At 42.8% G+C, this 20,121-nt stretch overlaps 2 protein-coding genes across 3 annotated transcripts; one reads left to right on the plus strand and one right to left on the minus strand.

Moving 5' to 3' along the window:
- Positions 1-6,132: 6,132 nt before the first annotated feature.
- On the minus strand, positions 6,133-7,030 carry LOC110495458 (histone H2A, orphon). Its single transcript, XM_021570732.3, has 2 exons — positions 6,927-7,030; positions 6,133-6,627 (listed from the first exon to the last, which is right to left on the minus strand). The coding sequence occupies exon 2, from the start codon at positions 6,625-6,627 to the stop codon at positions 6,208-6,210; it is 420 nt and encodes a 139-aa protein (XP_021426407.1). The 5' UTR covers positions 6,927-7,030; the 3' UTR covers positions 6,133-6,207.
- A 1,035-nt stretch (positions 7,031-8,065) lies between these two features.
- On the plus strand, positions 8,066-18,641 carry LOC110495457 (angio-associated migratory cell protein). 2 transcript variants are annotated; one of them, XM_021570731.3, is made up of 11 exons: positions 8,066-8,424; positions 8,677-8,820; positions 9,097-9,216; positions 9,389-9,528; positions 9,684-9,828; positions 9,937-10,020; positions 10,319-10,434; positions 16,912-17,009; positions 17,130-17,220; positions 17,355-17,509; positions 17,676-18,641. In XM_021570731.3, the coding sequence occupies exons 1-11, from the start codon at positions 8,334-8,336 to the stop codon at positions 17,749-17,751; spliced, it is 1,260 nt and encodes a 419-aa protein (XP_021426406.2). In that variant the 5' UTR covers positions 8,066-8,333; the 3' UTR covers positions 17,752-18,641. The 2 variants fall into 2 exon arrangements, with proteins under 2 accessions (XP_021426406.2, XP_021426404.2); XM_021570729.3 differs by lacking the exons at positions 16,912-17,009; positions 17,130-17,220; positions 17,355-17,509; positions 17,676-18,641 and adding an exon at positions 13,132-14,778.
- Positions 18,642-20,121: the final 1,480 nt, after the last annotated feature.

The following is a 20,121-nucleotide window of genomic DNA, read 5'->3' on the forward strand; positions in this document are numbered from 1 at the left end:
CAAATACATTTTATATTTGAAATTATTCAAATAGCCACCCTTTGCCTTGATGACAGCTTTGCACACTCTTGGCATTATCTCAACCAGCTTCATGAGGTAGTCACCTGGAATGCATTTCAATTAACAGGTGTGCCTTGTTAAAAGTTAATTTGTGGAATTTCTTACCTTCTTAATGCGTTTTAACAAATCAGTTGTGTTGTGACAAGGTATACAGAAGGTAAGATGAAGGTCAGTCAATACAGAAAATTTCAAGAACTATGACATTTTCTTCAAGTGCAGTCGCAAAAACCATCAAGCGCTATGATGAAACTGGCTCTCATGAGGACCGCCACAGGAATGGAAGGCTAAGAGTTACCTCTGCTGCAGAAGATAAGTTCATTAGTTACCAGCCTCAGAAATTGCAGCCTAAATAAACGCTTCACAGAGTTCAAGTAACAGACACATCTCATCATCAATTGTTCAGAGGAGACTGTGTGAATCAGGCCTTCATGGTCAAATTGCTGTAAAGAAACCACTACTAAAGGACCCCAATAAGAAGAAGAGACTTGCTTGGGCCAAGAAACATGAGCAATGGACATTAGACAGGTGGAAATTTGTCCTTTGGTCTGGAGTCCAAATTGGCAATTTTTGGTTCCAACCGCTGTGTCTTTGTGAGACGCGGTGTGGGTGAACGGATTACCTCCGCATGTGTATTTCCCACCGTAAAGCATGGAGGAGGTGTGATGGTGTGGGGGTGCTTTGCGTGTGACACTGTTTGTTATTTATTTAGAATTCAAGGCAAACTTAACCAGCATGGCTACCACAGCATTCTGCAGCGATATGCCATCCCATCTGGTTTGGGCTTAGTGTGACTATCATTTGTTTTTCAACAGGACAATGACCAAACACACCTCCAGGCTGTGTAAGAGCTATTTGCCCAAGAAAGAGAGTGATGGAGTGCTACATCAGATGACCTGGCCTCCACAATTCTCCGACCTCAACCAAATTGAGATGGTTTGGGATGAGTTGGACCGCAGAGTGAAGGAAAAGCAGACAAGTTCTCAGCATATGTGGGAACTCCTTCAAGACTGTTGGAAAAGCATTCCAAGTGAAGCAGGTTGAGAGAATGCAAAGAGTGTGCCAAGGGGTGGGTATAATTTGTGGAACGTTCCAACAGGAATCCGTTCCAAAAACTTCGTAAATAACAAGGTTGCCAACAAGCAATGCATACAGAGTCGTATAACAGTAGAATGAGATACCGGGTGGGAGTGAGCTATGTAATTACGTTTTTCACTCACCACGTTTATTCGGAAAAAAATGTCTCTTCGTTCTAGTAGCCTCCACCATTTCTCATTCGTTGGTTTAGTTATTATTTCCGGTGTTCCTGCATTTGCGGGTGAACTCTGTTGCGCCTCAATTGGGGAATCGCTGTGGTTGAAATGTAACTAAGCAAGCCCCAGTATTTTATTAGCTAGGTGGCTTGTACACAATTGTTACCGATGATACTGTATATACCTACTCGTACTACAGAAGCATGCATTGTATTTTGCCAAGTTCTCTCTGTGTTAATCCTTTTCCCCAAATATAGCAGGTAACTTGTGTCTATGTCGATGTTTTTGAGTTCATCTTGCCTAGTTAAATAAAGATAAAATAAATTAGAACATGTAAAATATATACTTTGACCTATTTCAGGTAACCCCAAGATGCTTGATTCACTACACCTGCTTTTGAATAACTTTCCAGTCGTTTTTGCTTTACATTCCGACTTTTGAACGTCTGTTTATTGGACATATATATTAGTGTCTAATAAAAAATAGCAACTTATGTAAAGCATCCCATCTGTGTTAAGGTTAAAGTGTGTGTGTGTATATATGTATATATATATATATATACACACAGTGCCTTGCGAAAGTATTCGGCCCCCTTGAACTTTGCAACCTTTTGCCACATTTCAGGCTTCAAACATAAAGATATAAAACTGTATTTTTTTGTGAAGAATCAACAACAAGTGGGACACAATCATGAAGTGGAACGACATTTATTGGATATTTAAAACTTTTTTAACAAATCAAAAACTGAAAAATTGGGCATGCAAAATTATTCAGACCCCTTAAGTTAATACTTTGTAGCGCCACCTTTTGCTGCGATTACAGCTGTAAGTCACTTGGGGTATGTCTCTATCAGTTTTGCACATCGAGAGACTGACATTTTTTCCCATTCCTCCTTGCAAAACAGCTCGAGCTCAGTGAGGTTGGATGGAGAGCATTTGTGAACAGCAGTTTTCAGTTCTTCCACAGATTCTCGATTGGATTCAGGTCTGGACTTTGACTTGGCCATTCTAACACCTGGAAATGTTTATTTTTGAACCATTCCATTGTAGATTTTGCTTTATGTTTTGGATCATTGTCTTGTTGGAAGACAAATCTCCGTCCCAGTCTCAAGTCTTTTGCAGACTCCATCAGGTTTTCTTCCAGAATGGTCCTGTATTTGGCTCCATCCATCTTCCCATCAATTTTAACCATCTTCCCTGTCCCTGCTGAAGAAAAGCAGGCCCAAACCATAATGCTGCCACCACCATGTTTGACAGTGGGGATGGTGTGTTCAGCTGTGTTGCTTTTACGCCAAACATAACATTTTGCATTGTTGCCAAAAAGTTACATTTTGGTTTCATCTGACCAGAGCACCTTCTTCCACATGTTTGGTGTGTCTCCCAGGTGGCTTGTGGCAAACTTTAAACAACACTTTTTATGGATATCTTTAAGAAATGGCTTTCTTCTTGCCACTCTTCCATAAAGGCCAGATTTGTGCAATATACGACTGATTGTTGTCCTATGGACAGAGTCTCCCACCTCAGCTGTAGATCTCCGCAGTTCCTCCAGAGTGATCATGGGCCTCTTGGCTGCATCTCTGATCAGTCTTCTCCTTGTATGAGCTGAAAGTTTAGAGGGACGGCCAGATCTTGGTAGATTTGCAGTGGTCTGATACTCCTTCCATTTCAATATTATCGCTTGCACAGTGCTCCTTGGGATGTTTAAAGCTTGGGAAATCTTTTTGTATCCAAATCCGGCTTTAAACTTCTTCACAACAGTATCTCGGCCCTGCCTAGTGTGTTCCTTGTTCTTCATGATGCTCTCTGCGCTTTTAACGGACCTCTGAGACTATCACAGTGCAGGTGCATTTATACGGAGACTTGATTACACACAGGTGGATTGTATTTATCATCATTAGTCATTTAGGTCAACATTGGATCATTCAGAGATCCCCACTGAACTTCTGGAGAGAGTTTGCTGCACTGAAAGTAAAGGGGCTGAATAATTTTGCACGCCCAATTTTTCAGTTTTTGATTTGTTAAAAAAGTTTGAAATATCCAATAAATGTCGTTCCACTTCATGATTGTGTCCCACTTGTTGTTGATTCTTCACAAAAAAATACAGTTTTATATCTTTATGTTTGAAGCCTGAAATGTGGCAAAAGGTCGCAAAGTTCAAGGGGGCCGAATACTTTCGCAAGGCACTGTATATATATATATATATATATATATATACATATATACACACACACACTTTAACCTTAACACAGATGGGATGCTTTACATAAGTTGCTATTTTTTATTAGACACTAATATATATGTCCAATAAACAGACGTTCAAAAGTCGGAATGTAAAGCAAAAACGACTGGAAAGTTATTCAAAAGCAGGTGTAGTGAATCAAGCATCTTGGGGTTACCTGAAATAGGTCAAAGTATATATTTTACATGTTCTAATTTATTTTATCTTTATTTAACTAGGCAAGATGAACTCAAAAACATCGACATAGACACAAGTTACCTGCTATATTTGGGGAAAAGGATTAACACAGAGAGAACTTGGCAAAATACAATGCATGCTTCTGTAGTACGAGTAGGTATATACAGTATCATCGGTAACAATTGTGTACAAGCCACCTAGCTAATAAAATACTGGGGCTTGCGGTCATTAGTTACATTTCAACCACAGCGATTCCCCAATTGAGGCGCAACAGAGTTCACCCGCAAATGCAGGAACACCGGAAATAATAACTAAACCAACGAATGAGAAATGGTGGAGGCTACTAGAACGAAGAGACATTTTTTCCGATAAAACGTGGTGAGTGAAAAACGTAATTGCATAGCTCACTCCCACCCGGTATCTCATTCTACTGTTATACGACTCTGTATGCGTTGCTTGTTGGCAACCTTGTTATTTACGAAGTTTTTGGAACGGATTCCTGTTGGAACGTTCCACAAATTATACCCACCCTGTGCCAAGCTGTCGTCAAGGCAAAGGATGGCCATTTGAAGAATCTCAAATATAAAATATATTTTGATTTGTTCAACACTTTTTTGGTTACTACATGATTCCATGTGTTATTTCATAGTTTGTCTTCACTATTATTCTACAATGTAGAAAATAGTAAAAATAAAAACCCTTAAATGAGTAGGTGTTCTAAAACTTTTGACAGGTAGTGTATGTGTGCGTGCTTTCTTATGTGCATGTACAGTATGTGTGTGTGTGTGTGTGTGTGTGTGCGTGTTGGTACACTATCCCAGTGTCAATATTAAACAGGCTCATTTTTGTGATAAACTGACATCAATTATGACTGATTCTGGTGTCTGACTGTTATGTCATCCCTATGACAGTTTAAAGAAGCCCACCCACAGTTCAGTTATCGCATGTCTGAGCAAGTAGGACAAAAGTAGACCTGAAAAACATTGTTTCATGTGATTTCTAGACAGATTGGGGATTTAAATGGATTGAGAAAGAGGAAGGAGAAACCATGGAAACAATACATGTCGTGTTGCCTATATTTCTTTTGCTATCGGAAATCCTCTCATTATCATACACAAACAAATCACATCTGACATAACTATTGATAAACATTTTGCACTAATAGTACATTTCAAGCACGGGTGCAACTTTCACTGGGGACGGGGGGGACGACATGTCCGTCCTCCCACCACATTCTTAAAGTGCATTTTTGTCCCCCTCAAGTTTATTGGAATGTGATACAAAACAAGGAAATAGTGTGCTTTAGGACCATTCGGTTGCCTCCGAGCGGTCGGGTAGGCTGTTTGGAGTGATAAATATGTCCCACCCACTTCTTAAACCAAAGTTGCACCCCTGATTTCAAGTAATATCAAGCCATAAGAGAATACAAAATATGCCTCCTCACAGGTGCTTCCTCACTTGGTATAGCATTTACTTTGTACCGATAACCATTCTACCCAGGTTACCTTGACTGGTTTTCCTGATCATGGTGCAGTACTGTAGTGTTTGTCCACGCTGAAGGTCTGCTCATCAGTGAAACCCTCCCGGGCACAATACCCACAGGCAACCCCATGCCAGGCCTACCCCCTAGGATCAAAGACTCAGGAGCACGGAGAAGTAAGCCCAGACAAAGTACACAGACCTGAGCTTTCATTTATAATAGTCAATGGCAGCCACTCTTAGACATGAAAAGGAGCTCAATATAAAGTTGAAAAGGTCTGGCTAGCATGCATAGGGAGAGAGTCAAGCCAGGGCCAGTTACTCAATATTGATGCAAATCTCTCATATTATTCTAAATTGTTTCCCCCATCCCAGTGTAACTGGGGTCACTGGGCTCAAAACAGTGTTTCTCTGCATCACAACCCCTCTAACAGTCCAAACCGGTTGAGCCACCCAAAGGATTCAAAAATTGGATGGCTCCAACCACATTTCAAGCTAGCTGAGGGGTGCGCTCTAGTTATTTAAAACACTGTTACACCGGCTTTTGGGTGGAAAAATAAACCATTAAGATTCAGTTCTGCAATGCCCTCGTTTTTAAAACTGTCACTAGAACCCAGTTATGCACATGTGCTGGAGCAGTCAGACCCCACACAATCCCAGGGTATTGGTTTTAGCTCATGAAACCAGTAGGCCTATCGCATTCCTTGCAGGGTTGGGGATTAATTCAAATTGAAGTCAGTCAATTCAGGAAGTAAATACAAATTCCAGTGAACTGGCATTATTTCTGAAACAACTTCTCAAACTGAGAAGCATTTTTTGGGCAAAAGTGTCAATGATTGACTTAAAAGCACTTCCTGAATTGACCCGAAATGTTTAAATAAAGCTTAACATAGGTCATTGCAGTGCATCAGATGGCCAACACTAAAGACACTTTAAAACTGTTATTTTATTAAGGAAAACAGTGAAAGAGACGAGTTTGCGGTAAAAGCTTGTAAGGTACATTTTAAAACTCTTGAGACTGGACGTCTTTGGCATTGCTGCCGTTGTCTTTCGGTTGCTTGCTCTTCTTGGGGAGTAACACGGCTTGGATGTTTGGAAGGACACCACCCTCCGATATGGTGACCGCACACAGCAGCGTGTTCAGCTCCTCATCGTTCCGTACAGCTAGTTGGATGTGCCGTGGAGCAATGCGCGACTTCTTATTGTCACGGGCCGCGTTGCCCGAGAGCTCCAGGACTTCAGCGCAGAGATACTCCAGTATGGCAGCGAGGTAGACTGCAGCTCCTGTACCAATGCGGGCAGCGTAATGTCCCTTCTTCAGCAGACGGTGAATTCGGCCTACAGGAAACTGGAGACCTGCCCTGACAGTGCGACTTGTGTAAGTCTTCGATTTGGAGACAGCTTTCTTTCCACGACCGGACATCTTGTAGTTTGGAGATAAAGTACATGTTTATTAGTGGCTGTTGAAATTACTCAAACATTGACTCAAGTGCATCGCCAATATGCAAGCCCTCCTGGGAAGAGTTGTGAATGCAAATAAGCTAATGCACTGCCCTTCAGCTGGTGCCCACTCAATCACTACAATCCCACAGGCACACTATTTACACAGTTAACAGAACTACCAGAACACTTGCACTTTAAATCAAAATATAGAAAGTTACGAGGACAAGGCATTACACACAAATGAGAAATTAGCAAAAAACGACACATGTCTATACTCACGGCGACAGGCTGTTTGCAAAAACTAGAAGAAGCCTAAACTGGAAATAACAGCAGCCATAGAGCCTTTTTTATGAAGGGAATAACAAGTTTTCCCAAAGTCACATGTCGTAAATACTTATGTCTGATTGGATAGCCGATTAGAGGAAATTCACATGGGGTCCAATTCCAAATCGAGCCCTAGGCCCTACTCCTTACTACTCTGGATATATATACAGTACGTTAGCAGATCCGATAGGGTAGGTGGAAGTTGTACCATCTATTTTACACCTATTCTGTGTTCAGATCATTTCACATTAGTCTACCAGAAAATGTTATATTAGAAGAGTGTTTCCCAACTCCGGTCCTGAGTACCACAACAGTACACGTGTTTGTTGTACCCGGACAAGCGCAGCCGATTGTACTTGCCAACTAATCATCAAGCCCTTGACAAGTTGAATCAGGTGCTTTTTTTCCGGCGCTACATCAAAATGTGTGCTGTTGGAGGTACTCGAGGACCGGAGTTGGGAAACGCTATATCAGAAGAGAGGAAGGATGAAAGCCAGCATGATGATAATGGTGTTTTTGTGCCATCTAGTGAACAAGGATATTCAATTCAATTCAAGGGGCTTTATTGGCATTTATTGGCCAAAGCGTGGTAGATAATATACAAAAGTGAAATAAACAATAAAAATTAACAGTAAACATTACACATACAGAAGTTTCAAAACAGTAAAGACATTACAAACGTCATATTATATATATATATATATATATATATATATATATATATATATATATATATATATATATATGTATGTGTTTTATATATATATATATACAGTGTTGTAACAATGTACAAATAGTTAAAGTACACAAGGGAAAATAAATAAGCATAAAAATGGGTTGTATTTACAATGGTGTTTGTTCTTCACTGGTTGCCCTTTTCTTGTGGCAACAGGTCACAAATCTTGCTGCTGTGATGGCACACTGTGGAATGTCACCCAGTAGATATGGAAGTTTATCAAAATTGGATTTGGATATTACTCTCCGATGAAGTAGTCATGTTGAAGAAGTCCCGCCCACTTTGGCATGGATTGGTTGTTACTATGAAGGGGGCGTGTCAAGATTCAGGGTGAAACACCAATCGTATCAAATGTTTTATTGACGTAATAACGGAGTGCCCAGAGACTTCCGGAGACTTTCACACATGTGAAAAAAACATGGGGACACTATTTAGATGTTTTTCTCTATAGCTCGTATTTGTTCTTCGGTCAGCACCAAGAAATAACAATCTTTAGCGTTTTCTGTGATTGACTTAACATATTTTCTTAACCTGTTTTCAACATTTGTCGCGTTAGCAAACTTTTCAGCTCTCAAGTTAGGCAGCTAATTTAAGTTAGCCACCTTGGTAACATCTAGCTATCTATCATGGATTACTCGGACGAAAATTCGGTACAATTCCACGGGGATGAAGAGATTATAGAAGTCATCGACCTTAACGAAACAGAGCAAAACCCAGGTAATGATGGTTGCATGCTTAGCTAGATAACGTTAGTTGGTCAGAATCAGATGCTTCAAGGGGTGTAGTTTAGTTAATGTCCTTATAAATGTATGAGGACTTGCTACATGGACTGGCATTAATTGAGCAAAATAAATTGTCTCTTGGACGCTGGTGGCATTGTCTTGGTTAGACCTTTTATGAGTTAATGTCGTGGTATAAAATTAAGAGGTACATGTGTCAAGTACAGTAATACCTCACTCTGACGGTCAGATGATTTGGCGGATGAGTTCGAGGACGTGGACGTCGGAGAGACTGAGAACGGAGACGATGAACAGGAAGACTGGGATACCGACGACGAGATGGAGCAGGAAAAGGAGCAAGATGACAGCGAACTCACCTTTTCCAAACACACAGGTACTAGTTAGCTAACTATATCACCTGACTAGTGCTTTTCTTCAGTCTCTTCACAACTCAGTGGCAGTTGCCGGTAGTAGGTCCATCTCACTATCTTGTCCATCACCGCCACCACTATGTGGATAGGATTTGACCGTAAAGGGTGGATGACTTTACAGTCATTTCATGTATTGAAGGGAAGGAGACAGGGTAGAAGCTATTGGATAGGCCAGGGACATGTATGGGTCTCTTTTTTTTAATTTTCTTTCTGTTGTTACATTGACTTGTGTTTTCCAGGCTCCGTGTTCTGTGTGAGTCTGGACCCAGCCACAAACAGCTTGGCTGTGACCGGAGGAGAGGATGACAAGGCCTATGTCTGGAGAGTGAGTGATGGGGAAGTGCTGTTTGAATGTACAGGTGAGTCTCCATACTCTCCAAGCTGTCATCAATTAGTTGTTGTGCTTTTAATTTAGCTTTGACATCCCAATAGGACATTTCTTTATGCTACAGGATAGTTGAGCTCAGAATAAACAGATATTTGTGTTGCTCCCAATATTTAACCCCAGTCCTTCTTTTTCCACAACCGTAGGCCATAAGGACTCCGTGACAAGTGTTTTATTCAGCCATGATTCTTCCCTGGTGGCCACGGGGGACATGAGCGGGCTGATCAAGGTCTGGAAGGTGGAGACCAAGCAGGAGGTGTGGTCCTTCGAGGTGGGAGACCTGGAGGTGAGGGAGAACGCAGCCCGGCCCGAAACAGGGTGCACATATTTATTGTAGACCAGCAGGAACACACTGCCACACCTGATTCAGCCTGATTAAGCTAGGTAGTTAAATCAAGTTTTGGCATCTGATGTGTGTGTGTGTGTGTGTGTGTGTGTTAGTGGATGGAGTGGCACCCTTGCGCCCCGGTGCTGCTGGCGGGCATGGCGGACGGTAACGTTTGGATGTGGAAGATCCCAGGGGGTGACTGTAAGACCCTGCAGGGCCCTGGTTGCCAGTCGACCAGTGGAAAGGTCCTGCCAGACGGTGAGACTGTCTCCCCAGCCAAGCGTAAAGGACAATTCAGCACAGAACACTCTACCATGATCTGTGCTGCCAGGTTGAACATGTAACAACTTTGTCTTTTATCCACAGGGAAGAGAGCTGTGGTGGGCTATGAAGATGGCAACGTACGACTTTGGGACCTCAAGCAGGGAAATGCCACCCATGTGATTAAAGGTGAGTTTGGCCAAGTTGTCGCATGCCTGAACAGAGTATGTGACAATCCTCACTACTGCCAGACGGCAGGATGTGTGTCATGGTCACTGGGAATAGGTGTGGAATACCTCATGAAAATCAGTGTGGATTGTGTTTATTAGTGTGCATAGCTTACTTTCTATCTAGAGCAGATGACCAAACCCCAAATCCTAATCTTGACTTTTCTGAGAATAAAACAATAATAACTGCCACTGGACCAGCGGTAAGGAACAACTTCTATCCCCACTCAACTGTCTCCTCGCTTCTCTGGCCCACTCAGGTCATGATGGACACCAGGGGGCGCTGACGTGCCTGGCCTGTAACAAGGACGGCTCTCTGGTGCTGACGGGCTCCGTGGATGGCCGTGCCAAGCTCATCAACACTGCCACTGGCAAGGTGGGCAGCGGGCACTACTGTATTATAGAGAACACATAACTACTGTATTATAGAGAACACATAACTACTGTATTATAGAGAACACATACATACTGTATTATAGAGAACACATACATACTGTATTATAGAGAACACATAACTACTGTATTATAGAGAACACATAACTACTGTATTATAGAGAACACATACATACTGTATTATAGAGAACACATAACTACTGTATTATAGAGAACACATACATACTGTATTATAGAGAACACATAACTACTGTATTATAGAGAACACATAACTACTGTATTATAGAGAACACATAACTACTGTATTATAGAGAACACATAACTACTGTATTATAGAGAACACATACATACTGTATTGTAGAGAACACATCACATACTGTATTATAGAGAACTGATTTGAACACAGCAAACAATGACCTCATTGCGTGCCAATGATATCACCAGTGCTTCTTTGAATGACTGTATTTCTGCCCAATCACTGCTGATTGTCTTGAAATCTCGCTTGGTAGATAGCCAATGGGCTGAGGTAAACGGCAATATTTAATGTTTATATCCGGGAAGACCAGCTTTTGAACGAAATTCGAGCGTAACAGCCATTTGCCATTGGAATTTCTACCCGAAGGAGCCACTTTGTTTGCGCGAAGCAGTATTGAGTCAAGATCATTTTCCGCTATTTTATTGAACGAATTATGGCGAGTAAATCTGGAAAATCAAAGGCAAAGTCCAGGTATACAGATCTACATGATATTATTGACGAGATTGATAGAGAAAGTGACACAGAATTACAAGAAGATCTATCGGATTGTATGTCAAGTTTGGACTCCCAATTTGAAGACATGTTTTTGTATGGTGAAGATGCCATTCTCGATCGGTAAGTAATTCTCGTGCTGTTGTTTGAAATATTTGACATATACAGTGCCTTGCGAAAGTATTCGGCCCCCTTGAACTTTGCGACCTTTTGCCACATTTCAGGCTTCAAACATAAAGATATAAAACTGTATTTTTTCATGAAGTGGAACGACATTTATTGGATATTTCAAACTTTTTTAACAAATCAAAAACTGAAAAATTGGGCGTGCAAAATTATTCAGCCCCCTTAAGTTAATACTTTGTAGCGCCACCTTTTGCTGCGATTACAGCTGTAAGTCGCTTGGGGTATGTCTCTATCAGTTTTGCACATCGAGAGACTGAATTTTTTTCCCATTCCTCCTTGCAAAACAGCTCGAGCTCAGTGAGGTTGGATGGAGAGCATTTGTGAACAGCAGTTTTCAGTTCTTTCCACAGATTCTCGATTGGATTCAGGTCTGGACTTTGACTTGGCCATTCTAACACCTGGATATGTTTATTTTTTGAACCATTCCATTGTAGATTTTGCTTTATGTTTTGGATCATTGTCTTGTTGGAAGACAAATCTCCGTCCCAGTCTCAGGTCTTTTGCAGACTCCATCAGGTTTTCTTCCAGAATGGTCCTGTATTTGGCTCCATCCATCTTCCCATCAATTTTAACCATCTTCCCTGTCCCTGCTGAAGAAAAGCAGGCCCAAACCATGATGCTGCCACCACCATGCTTGACAGTGGGGATGGTGTGTTCAGCTGTGTTGCTTTTACGCCAAACATAACGTTTTGCATTGTTGCCAAAAAGTTCAATTTTGGTTTCATCTGACCAGAGCACCTTCTTCCACATGTTTGGTGTGTCTCCCAGGTGGCTTGTGGCAAACTTTAAACCACACATTTTATGGATATCTTTAAGAAATGGCTTTCTTCTTGCCACTCTTCCATAAAGGCCAGATTTGTGCAATATACGACTGATCGTTGTCCTATGGACAGAGTCTCCCACCTCAGCTGTAGATCTCTGCAGTTCATCCAGAGTGATCATGGGCCTCTTGGCTGCATCTCTGATCAGTCTTCTCCTTGTATGAGCTGAAAGTTTAGAGGGACGGCCAGGTCTTGGTAGATTTGCAGTGGTCTGATACTCCTTCCATTTCAATATTATCGCTTGCACAGTGCTCCTTTGGATGTTTAAAGCTTGGGAAATATTTTTGTATCCAAATCCGGCTTTAAACTTCTTCACAACAGTATCTCGGACCTGCCTGGTGTGTTCCTTGTTCTTCATGATGCTCTCTGCGCTTTTAACGGACCTCTGAGACTATCACAGTGCAGGTGCATTTATACTGAGACTTGATTACACACAGGTGGATTGTATTTATCATCATTAGTCATTTAGGTCAACATTGGATCATTCAGAGATCCTCACCGAACTTCTGGAGAGAGTTTGCTGCACTGAAAGTAAAGGGGCTGAATAATTTTGCACGCCCAATTTTTCAGTTTTTGATTTGTTAAAAAAGTTAGAAATATCCAATAAATGTCGTTCCACTTCATGATTGTGTCCCACTTGTTGTTGATTCTTCACAAAAAAATACAGTTTTATATCTTTGTTTGAAGCCTGAAATGTGGCAAAAGGTCGCAAAGTTCAAGGGGGCCGAATACTTTCGCAAGGCACTGTATATATTCAGTAATGAAATGTTTGTTGTGGCGCCATATGGCTCTACATTTTGGGTGTTTGTGTGTCTGTAAATATTATATGTATTTTATCTAAACATGGAACGGAACAGAACCTTACCTTAGTGATTTACGTTCCCTACTCTAATATAATCTGTGTTTCTGTGTCTTTATTTCACAGTCTGCTGTCTCCGGCTCCACACCTACCCCCGCCCTACCAGGTGGGAAGTCTGTGACAAAGAAGCGGAGGTGGGGAAGAGCGAAACCTGCAATCAGAGAGGAGGAGGGTCGTTGGCACTCTGTGCTGGAGGAGGATGTGTTGCCTACACCTCCAGTATTCAGACCAATAAGGCCATCAGGACCTCAGCTGGACATGACCTCTAAGTACAGCCCCATGCAACTTTTTCAGCTGTTTTTCACCTCGGCAGTTGTTGATTCCCTGGTGTCGAACACAAATAAGTATGGTGCTAAGAAGCAGGCAGGCAAGAAAGAGGGATGGAAGCCCATTTCCATGTCAGATCTTTTTTGTTTCATGTCAATGGTCATGTACATGGGTCTTGTGAAGCTAAAAACCCTGAAAGACTACTGGAAAACTGCTCCCCTCTATCAACTGCCTTTCCCCTCCACTGTCATATCATGCAAAAGGTTTCTGACAATCTCACGGGCGCTTCATATCAGTGACCCAGAAGTTGATGAGGACAATGAGAAGATGAGAGGCACAGCAAGGTTTGATAGGCTGTGCAAAATAAAACCTCTCTACCCCAGCATCGTTGAGGCTTCAAAACCTATTTTCAGCCTGCCCAGAACGTTTCCATCGATGAGAGGATGGTAGCTTCAAAGGCCAGAATTGGCCTAAAACAATACATGTGTAACAAACCAACTAAGCGGGGCTGAGCGGGGTACCATGCGATGGATCCGTGAAGATGGCCTGCTCTTTGTGAAGTGGATGGATACCAGAGAGGTGGTCATGTGCTCCAGTATCCACAAGTTGATATCACGTCGTCACGTCGTCAGGCGTGTGAAAGGTGCTACTGGGCCATGGACCACAAAAAATGTCCCCATTCCTGCAGCCATCAAGGACTACAACAAGAGCATGGGAGGTGTGGACCTGTCAGATGCACTGATTGGCTACTACAATGTTCTCCACAAGGCAATGAAATGGTACAAGACATTTTTCTATCATTTCATTGACATTGCTGTGGTGAATGCCTTCATCCTCCAGAAGGAAATGGCTAAGAGCTGTGGACAGCCCCCCATCTCACAGCTAGCCTTCAGGGAGCTGCTCATCCATGTCCCCTCTACCCCTGTCCCCTCTACCCCTGTCCCTTCTACCCCTGTCCCTTCTACCTCTGTCCCCTCTACCTCTGTCCCTTCTGCTCCAACCAGTTGTGTTCACCTGCCCCAGATTCATCTCTGCAGGCATGAATGTGCCTCGGGGCAAAAAGGGCACAGTAGGGAGACGTCGTTGTGTTCTGTGTCACAGGAAATGCCCCATCACCTGCACCAGCTGTTCAGTAACCCTCTGCTTTACAGCAGAAAGAGACTGCTATTGGGCATGGCATCAGAATAACAATATTTTGTAGAGGACTGAGGGTCTTCACAATATTGTACATTATACATTGAATGTGTGTAAATAGTTACCCTTGTTATTTTACATTTTTTCAAAATGTCATTTGGGGGGGGGTTAGAATTGCATTTGAGTGTTTTGTATATAGTCATTTACTTCAAAATGTTCTTCATTCAAACCACCCCCAGCATCCTATCTGTATGTTTGGATGTTCTTGTTCAGTTGAAAGATGATGCAGCAACAATAAAAACAGAAAACATATGTTTATTTCCTTGTATTTTCTTCTACCAGATCTATGGTGTTATATTCTCCTACATTCAATTCACATTTACACAAACTTCAGAGTGTTTCATTTCAAATGATACCAAGAATATGCATATCCTTGGTTCTGGGCCTGAGCTACAGGCAGTTAGATTTGGGCATGTCTTCAGGCGGAAATTGAAAAAAGTAGGGGGTAGCTCTAAGAGATTTAAATTAACAAACTATAGTTTTGGCAAGTCTGTTAGGATATCTACTTCGCGCATGACACAAGTAATTTTTCCAACAATTGTTTACAGATTATTTCACTTATAATTTACTGTATCACAATTCCAGTGGGTCAGAAGTTTACATACACTAAGTGCTTTGCTGCAGGAGGGACTGCTGCACTTCACAAAATAGATGGCAACATGAGGCAGGAAAATGATGTGGATATATTGAAGCAACATCTCAAGACATCAGTCAGGAAGTTAAAGCTTGGTTGCAAATGGGTCTTCCAAATGGACAATGACCCCAAGCATACTTCCAAAGTTGTGGAAAAATGGCTTAAGGACAACAAAGTCAAGGTATTGGAGTGGCCATCACAAAGCCCTGACCTCAATCCTATAGAACATTTTATGGGCAGAACTGAAAAAGCATGTGTGAGCAAGGAGGCCTTACAAACCTGAGTCAGTTACACCAGCTCTGTCAGGAGGAATGGGCCAAAATTCACCCAACTTATTGTGGGAAGCTTGTTGAAGGCTGCCTGACACGTTTGACCCAAGTTAAACAATTTAAAGGCAATGCTACCAAATACTAATTGAGTGCATGTTAACTTCTGACCTACTGGGAATGTGATGAAAGAAATAAAAGCTGAAATAAATAATTCTCCCTACTATTCTGACATTTCACGTTCTTAAAATAAAGTGGTGATCCTAACTGACCTAAGTTGGGGAAGTTTTACCAGGATTAAGTGTTAGGAATTGTGTGAAACTGAGTTTAAATGTATTTGGCTAAGGTGTATGTAAACTTCTGACTTCAACTGTAACTACTGTAGGATAGAGACCTCGTAACTACTGGAGCTACAGTAGAGACCACGTAACTACTGGAGCTACGGTAGAGACCACGTAACTACTGGAGCTACGGTAGAGACCACGTAACTACTGGAGCTACGGTAGAGACCACATAACTACTGGAGCTACGGCAGAGACCACGTAACTGCTGGAGCTACGGCAGAGACCACGTAACTGCTGGAGCTACGGTAGAGACCACGTAACTACTGGAGCTACGGTAGAGACCACGTAACTGCTGGAGCTACGGTAGAGACCACGCAACTACTGGAGCTACGGTAGAGACCACGTAACTGCTGGAGCTACGGTAGAGACCACGTAACTACTGGAGCTACGGTAGAGACCACGTAACTACTGGAGCTACGGTAGAGACCACGTAACTACTGGAGCTACGGTAGAGACCACGTAACTACTGGAGCTACGGTAGAGACCACGTAACTACTGGAGCTACGGTAGAGACCACGTAACTACTGGAGCTACGGTAGAGACCACGTAACTACTGGAGCTACGGTAGAGACCACGTAACTACTGGAGCTACGGTAGAGACCACGTAACTACTGGAGCTACGGTAGAGACCACGTAACTACTGGAGCTACGGTAGAGACCACATAACTACTGGAGCTACGGTAGAGACCACATAACTACTGGAGCTACGGTAGAGACCACGTAACTACTGGAGCTACGGTAGAGACCACGTAACTACTGGAGCTACGGTAGAGACCACGTAACTACTGGAGCTACGGTAGAGACCACTTAACTACTGGAGCTACGGTAGAGACCACGTAACTACTGGAGCTACGGTAGAGACCACGTAACTACTGGAGCTACGGTAGAGACCACGTAACTGCTGGAGCTACGGTAGAGACCACGGACCACAGAGGACAGGGGGAATGAAAACAGTACTTCTGGGTTTACATGGTGGGACAGATGACGTGATGACATGGGGAGATTGACATGCATTATTCACAAGAAATTGTTCTGTCATGTTCAAGGGACCAACATGGTATGGGTTTTCGAGATGTGCTGTCCTGCTACTTATCAGTTGGTATATGCTGTATAACTGGAATGTATCTAATGGGGTGTGTAGGTGTTGGGTGTGTTCTCTGTGGACGAGGGCAAAGCCAAAGCCTCTCAGGAGGATGCTGAGGAGACCAACTCGGTGGAGTCAGTGGGGTTCTGCAATGTGTAAGACTTCATGTTTTTAACATAAGACCAGAATCACAAGTTAACTTTAAATGAACTACATGGCATACGGTGTGTAACAGTTGACATGTTTTGAACGATGCCGTGTTCTCTGTTGTCCAGGTTGCCTCTGATAGCGGTGGCGTATCTGCATGGGACCCTGGCTATCTATGACCTCTCCTCACAGGTCCTCAGACACAAGTGTCAGCACCAGGTAAGAAACCAGCCATCCAACAGGCTCACAACCAAACCCACAATAATCCTCTGATCATGGATTGTAGAGACGTGTTGCTCTGCTATTTTCATATGCCTTGTTATATGCTCTATAACCGACTGTGTGTGTGTCAGGCTGGCATTGTTAAACTGCAGTGGGAGGAGTCATCCTCTGTGGTGTCCACCTGTAGTCTGGACGGGGCGGTGAGGCTGTGGGATGCCCGCTCGGGAACCATGGTGTCAGAGTACCGTGGCCACCAGGCGGAGATCCTCGACTTCACACTTAACAGGTACACACACCAACACACACGCTTATCACAGATCCTAACCTTTTCAATTAGGCTTATGCACAAAACGTCTGACCCTGTATCAGTGGTTATGAGGATCTTGTATTGTACTTACTTGGGCCAGAAAGGCTCCTATTCTCTTCTGACTCTCTCTCCTCCTCCCTCACAGAGAAGCCTCTATGGCGGTCACTGTCTCTGGAGACCACCGGGCCAAAGTCTTCTGCCTCCAACGACCAGACCGTTGATAAGAGGAGCAGAGGGAGAAAGAGCGAGAGAAATGTGGATGGACTCAATCCCGATCTCGCTTTGTCGACAATGCACCTTAAAGGCAATGTTCCCGTTTTTGTGGAGACCGTTTTAACGGTGGACACTGCATATATCGTCTCAATCCGAAGTTGTCCTTTAAATGGCGCATTGTCAACAAAGCGAGATCGGATTGAATCCCAGCCTTTCATTGTGTTTTCTCACAACTGAGGGTTTTTGAAGTGTCTTGTATCGATTGTGGTCTGTCTGATCTATAGTAGACCTGCAGTGTTCTAGAAAGTTCTAGAATTGCCAGCCATTCTACTCAGGTTTCTCAAGTAGAACCCACACAAAATATATGCATTCTAAGTGGTGTGGTAGTGTAGATGTTGGAACACGTCAACCTAGAGGCAATGAAGCATCTACCAGTAGACCAATGGGATACGTCGTGTGGTCTTTGATTTATTACTAAATACACTTACAATCTATACCTTGGTGTTCCCTGTGCGATTTGGATTGATGACAATTACGAATACACATTAAGGTAATAGAGCTACGTAGAGATGGAGATCTCGATGATGTCCCCATCATTTCTGGTGATTTGTGGAGTGTAATCCTCACTTTCCCCCTAAATCACCCCAATTATGTCAACTCAACCTTATGTAAATATATTGGGCCCAGTTGAAATACTTTAGAAATGAATCCGTCCTTTCTTTTCTGAAGTAATCACGAATCTGGATTGGTGGAAATAATGTGCTAACTTTGCTTTCCCCTACCCCATCACTGACCTTAAGGAAACATGGAAGGAAGGGTGCATCTCTGAAGTATTGGGACAGAGCCATGGGCTTTGTTCTGCTGTTTGTTGGAACCATTAAAGATGTTTTCAACCCAAGTCTCTAGGTTGTCCTGGTTCATTCCCAGCATCAGCTCTGCCTGAGAAGGCTTTGTGCAGACCGTCATTGAGTCCCATATTGTCTCTCAAATGGCACCCTATTCTCTATAGTGGTCTTCTTTTGACTAGTGCTGTGGTCAAAAGTAGTGCACTAAATAGGGAATAGGATGCGATTTGTTACACACTGTAGGGACCAGAACACTGCTGTGATTAGAGGTATGATAAGCATACTACAAAGTCAACTGCATCATCAAGAGATGATGTCATTTGTAATTTGTTGTTGTAAGCTTGGATCTGTGTGCTTGATCTAATGCATTCAGCCACGCTACAGGGTGCCCTAGCCAAAATAGCTTCTAGGCTATCTAACATTATACAGATATGACTCAGATACAGTGCATTTGGAAAGTATTTAGACCCTTTGACTTTTTCCACATTTTATGTTACAGCCCTTATTCAAAAATGTATCAAATAATGTTCCTCAATCTACACGCTACCCCATAATGACAAAGCGAAAACAGTTTTTTTTGTGGAAATATATTGAAATGAAACTGATACTGTATTTACATAAGTATTCAGATCCTTTGCTATGAGACTTGTAATTGAGTTCAGGTGCATCCTGTTTCCATTGATCATCCCTGAGATGTTTCTACAATGTGATTGGAGTCCACCTGTGGTAAAATCAATTGATTGGACATGCTTTGGAAAGGCACACACCTGTCTATATAAGGTCCCACAGTTGAAAGTGCATGTCAGAGCAAAAACCAAGCCATGAGGTCAAAGGAATTGTCTGTAGAGCTCCGAGACAGGATTGTGTCGAGCCACAGAGGGTACCAAAGAATGTATGCAGCATTGAAGGTCCCCAAGAGATGCTAAGCTACAGGAATGTTTTGCGTCTGAGTCTGTAATACCAACATGTTTCAAGCTGACCACCATAGTCCCTGTGCCTAAGAACACTAAGATAACCTGCCTAAACAACTACCAACCTGAAGCACTCACGTCTGTAGCCATGAAGTGCTTTGAAAGGCTGGTCATGGCTCACATCAGCACCATTATCCCAGAAACCCTAGACCCACTCCAATTTGCAAACTGCCCAAACAGATCCACAGATGATGCAATCTCTATTGCACACCACACTGCCCTTTCCCACCTGGACAAAAGGAACACCTATGTGAGAGTGCTGGTCATTGACTACAGCTCAGCATACAACATCATAGTGCCCTCAAAGCTCATCACTAAGCTAATGACCATGGGACTAAACACCTCCCTCTGCAACTGGATCCTGGACTTCCTGACGGGCCGCCCCCAGGTGGTAAGGGTAGGTAACAACACATCCGCCACGCTGATCTTCAACACGGGGGCCCCTCAGGGGTGCGTGCTCAGTCCCCTCCTGTACTCCCTTTTCACTCATGACTGCACGGCCAGACACGACTCCAATACCATCATTAAGTTTGCCGATGACACAACAGTGGCATGAGACAGC

The sequence above is a fragment of the Oncorhynchus mykiss genome, chromosome 18 (genome assembly GCF_057628025.1).
Source record: "Oncorhynchus mykiss isolate SJ-2025 chromosome 18, ASM5762802v1, whole genome shotgun sequence".
Classification (NCBI taxonomy): Eukaryota; Metazoa; Chordata; class Actinopteri; order Salmoniformes; family Salmonidae; genus Oncorhynchus; species Oncorhynchus mykiss.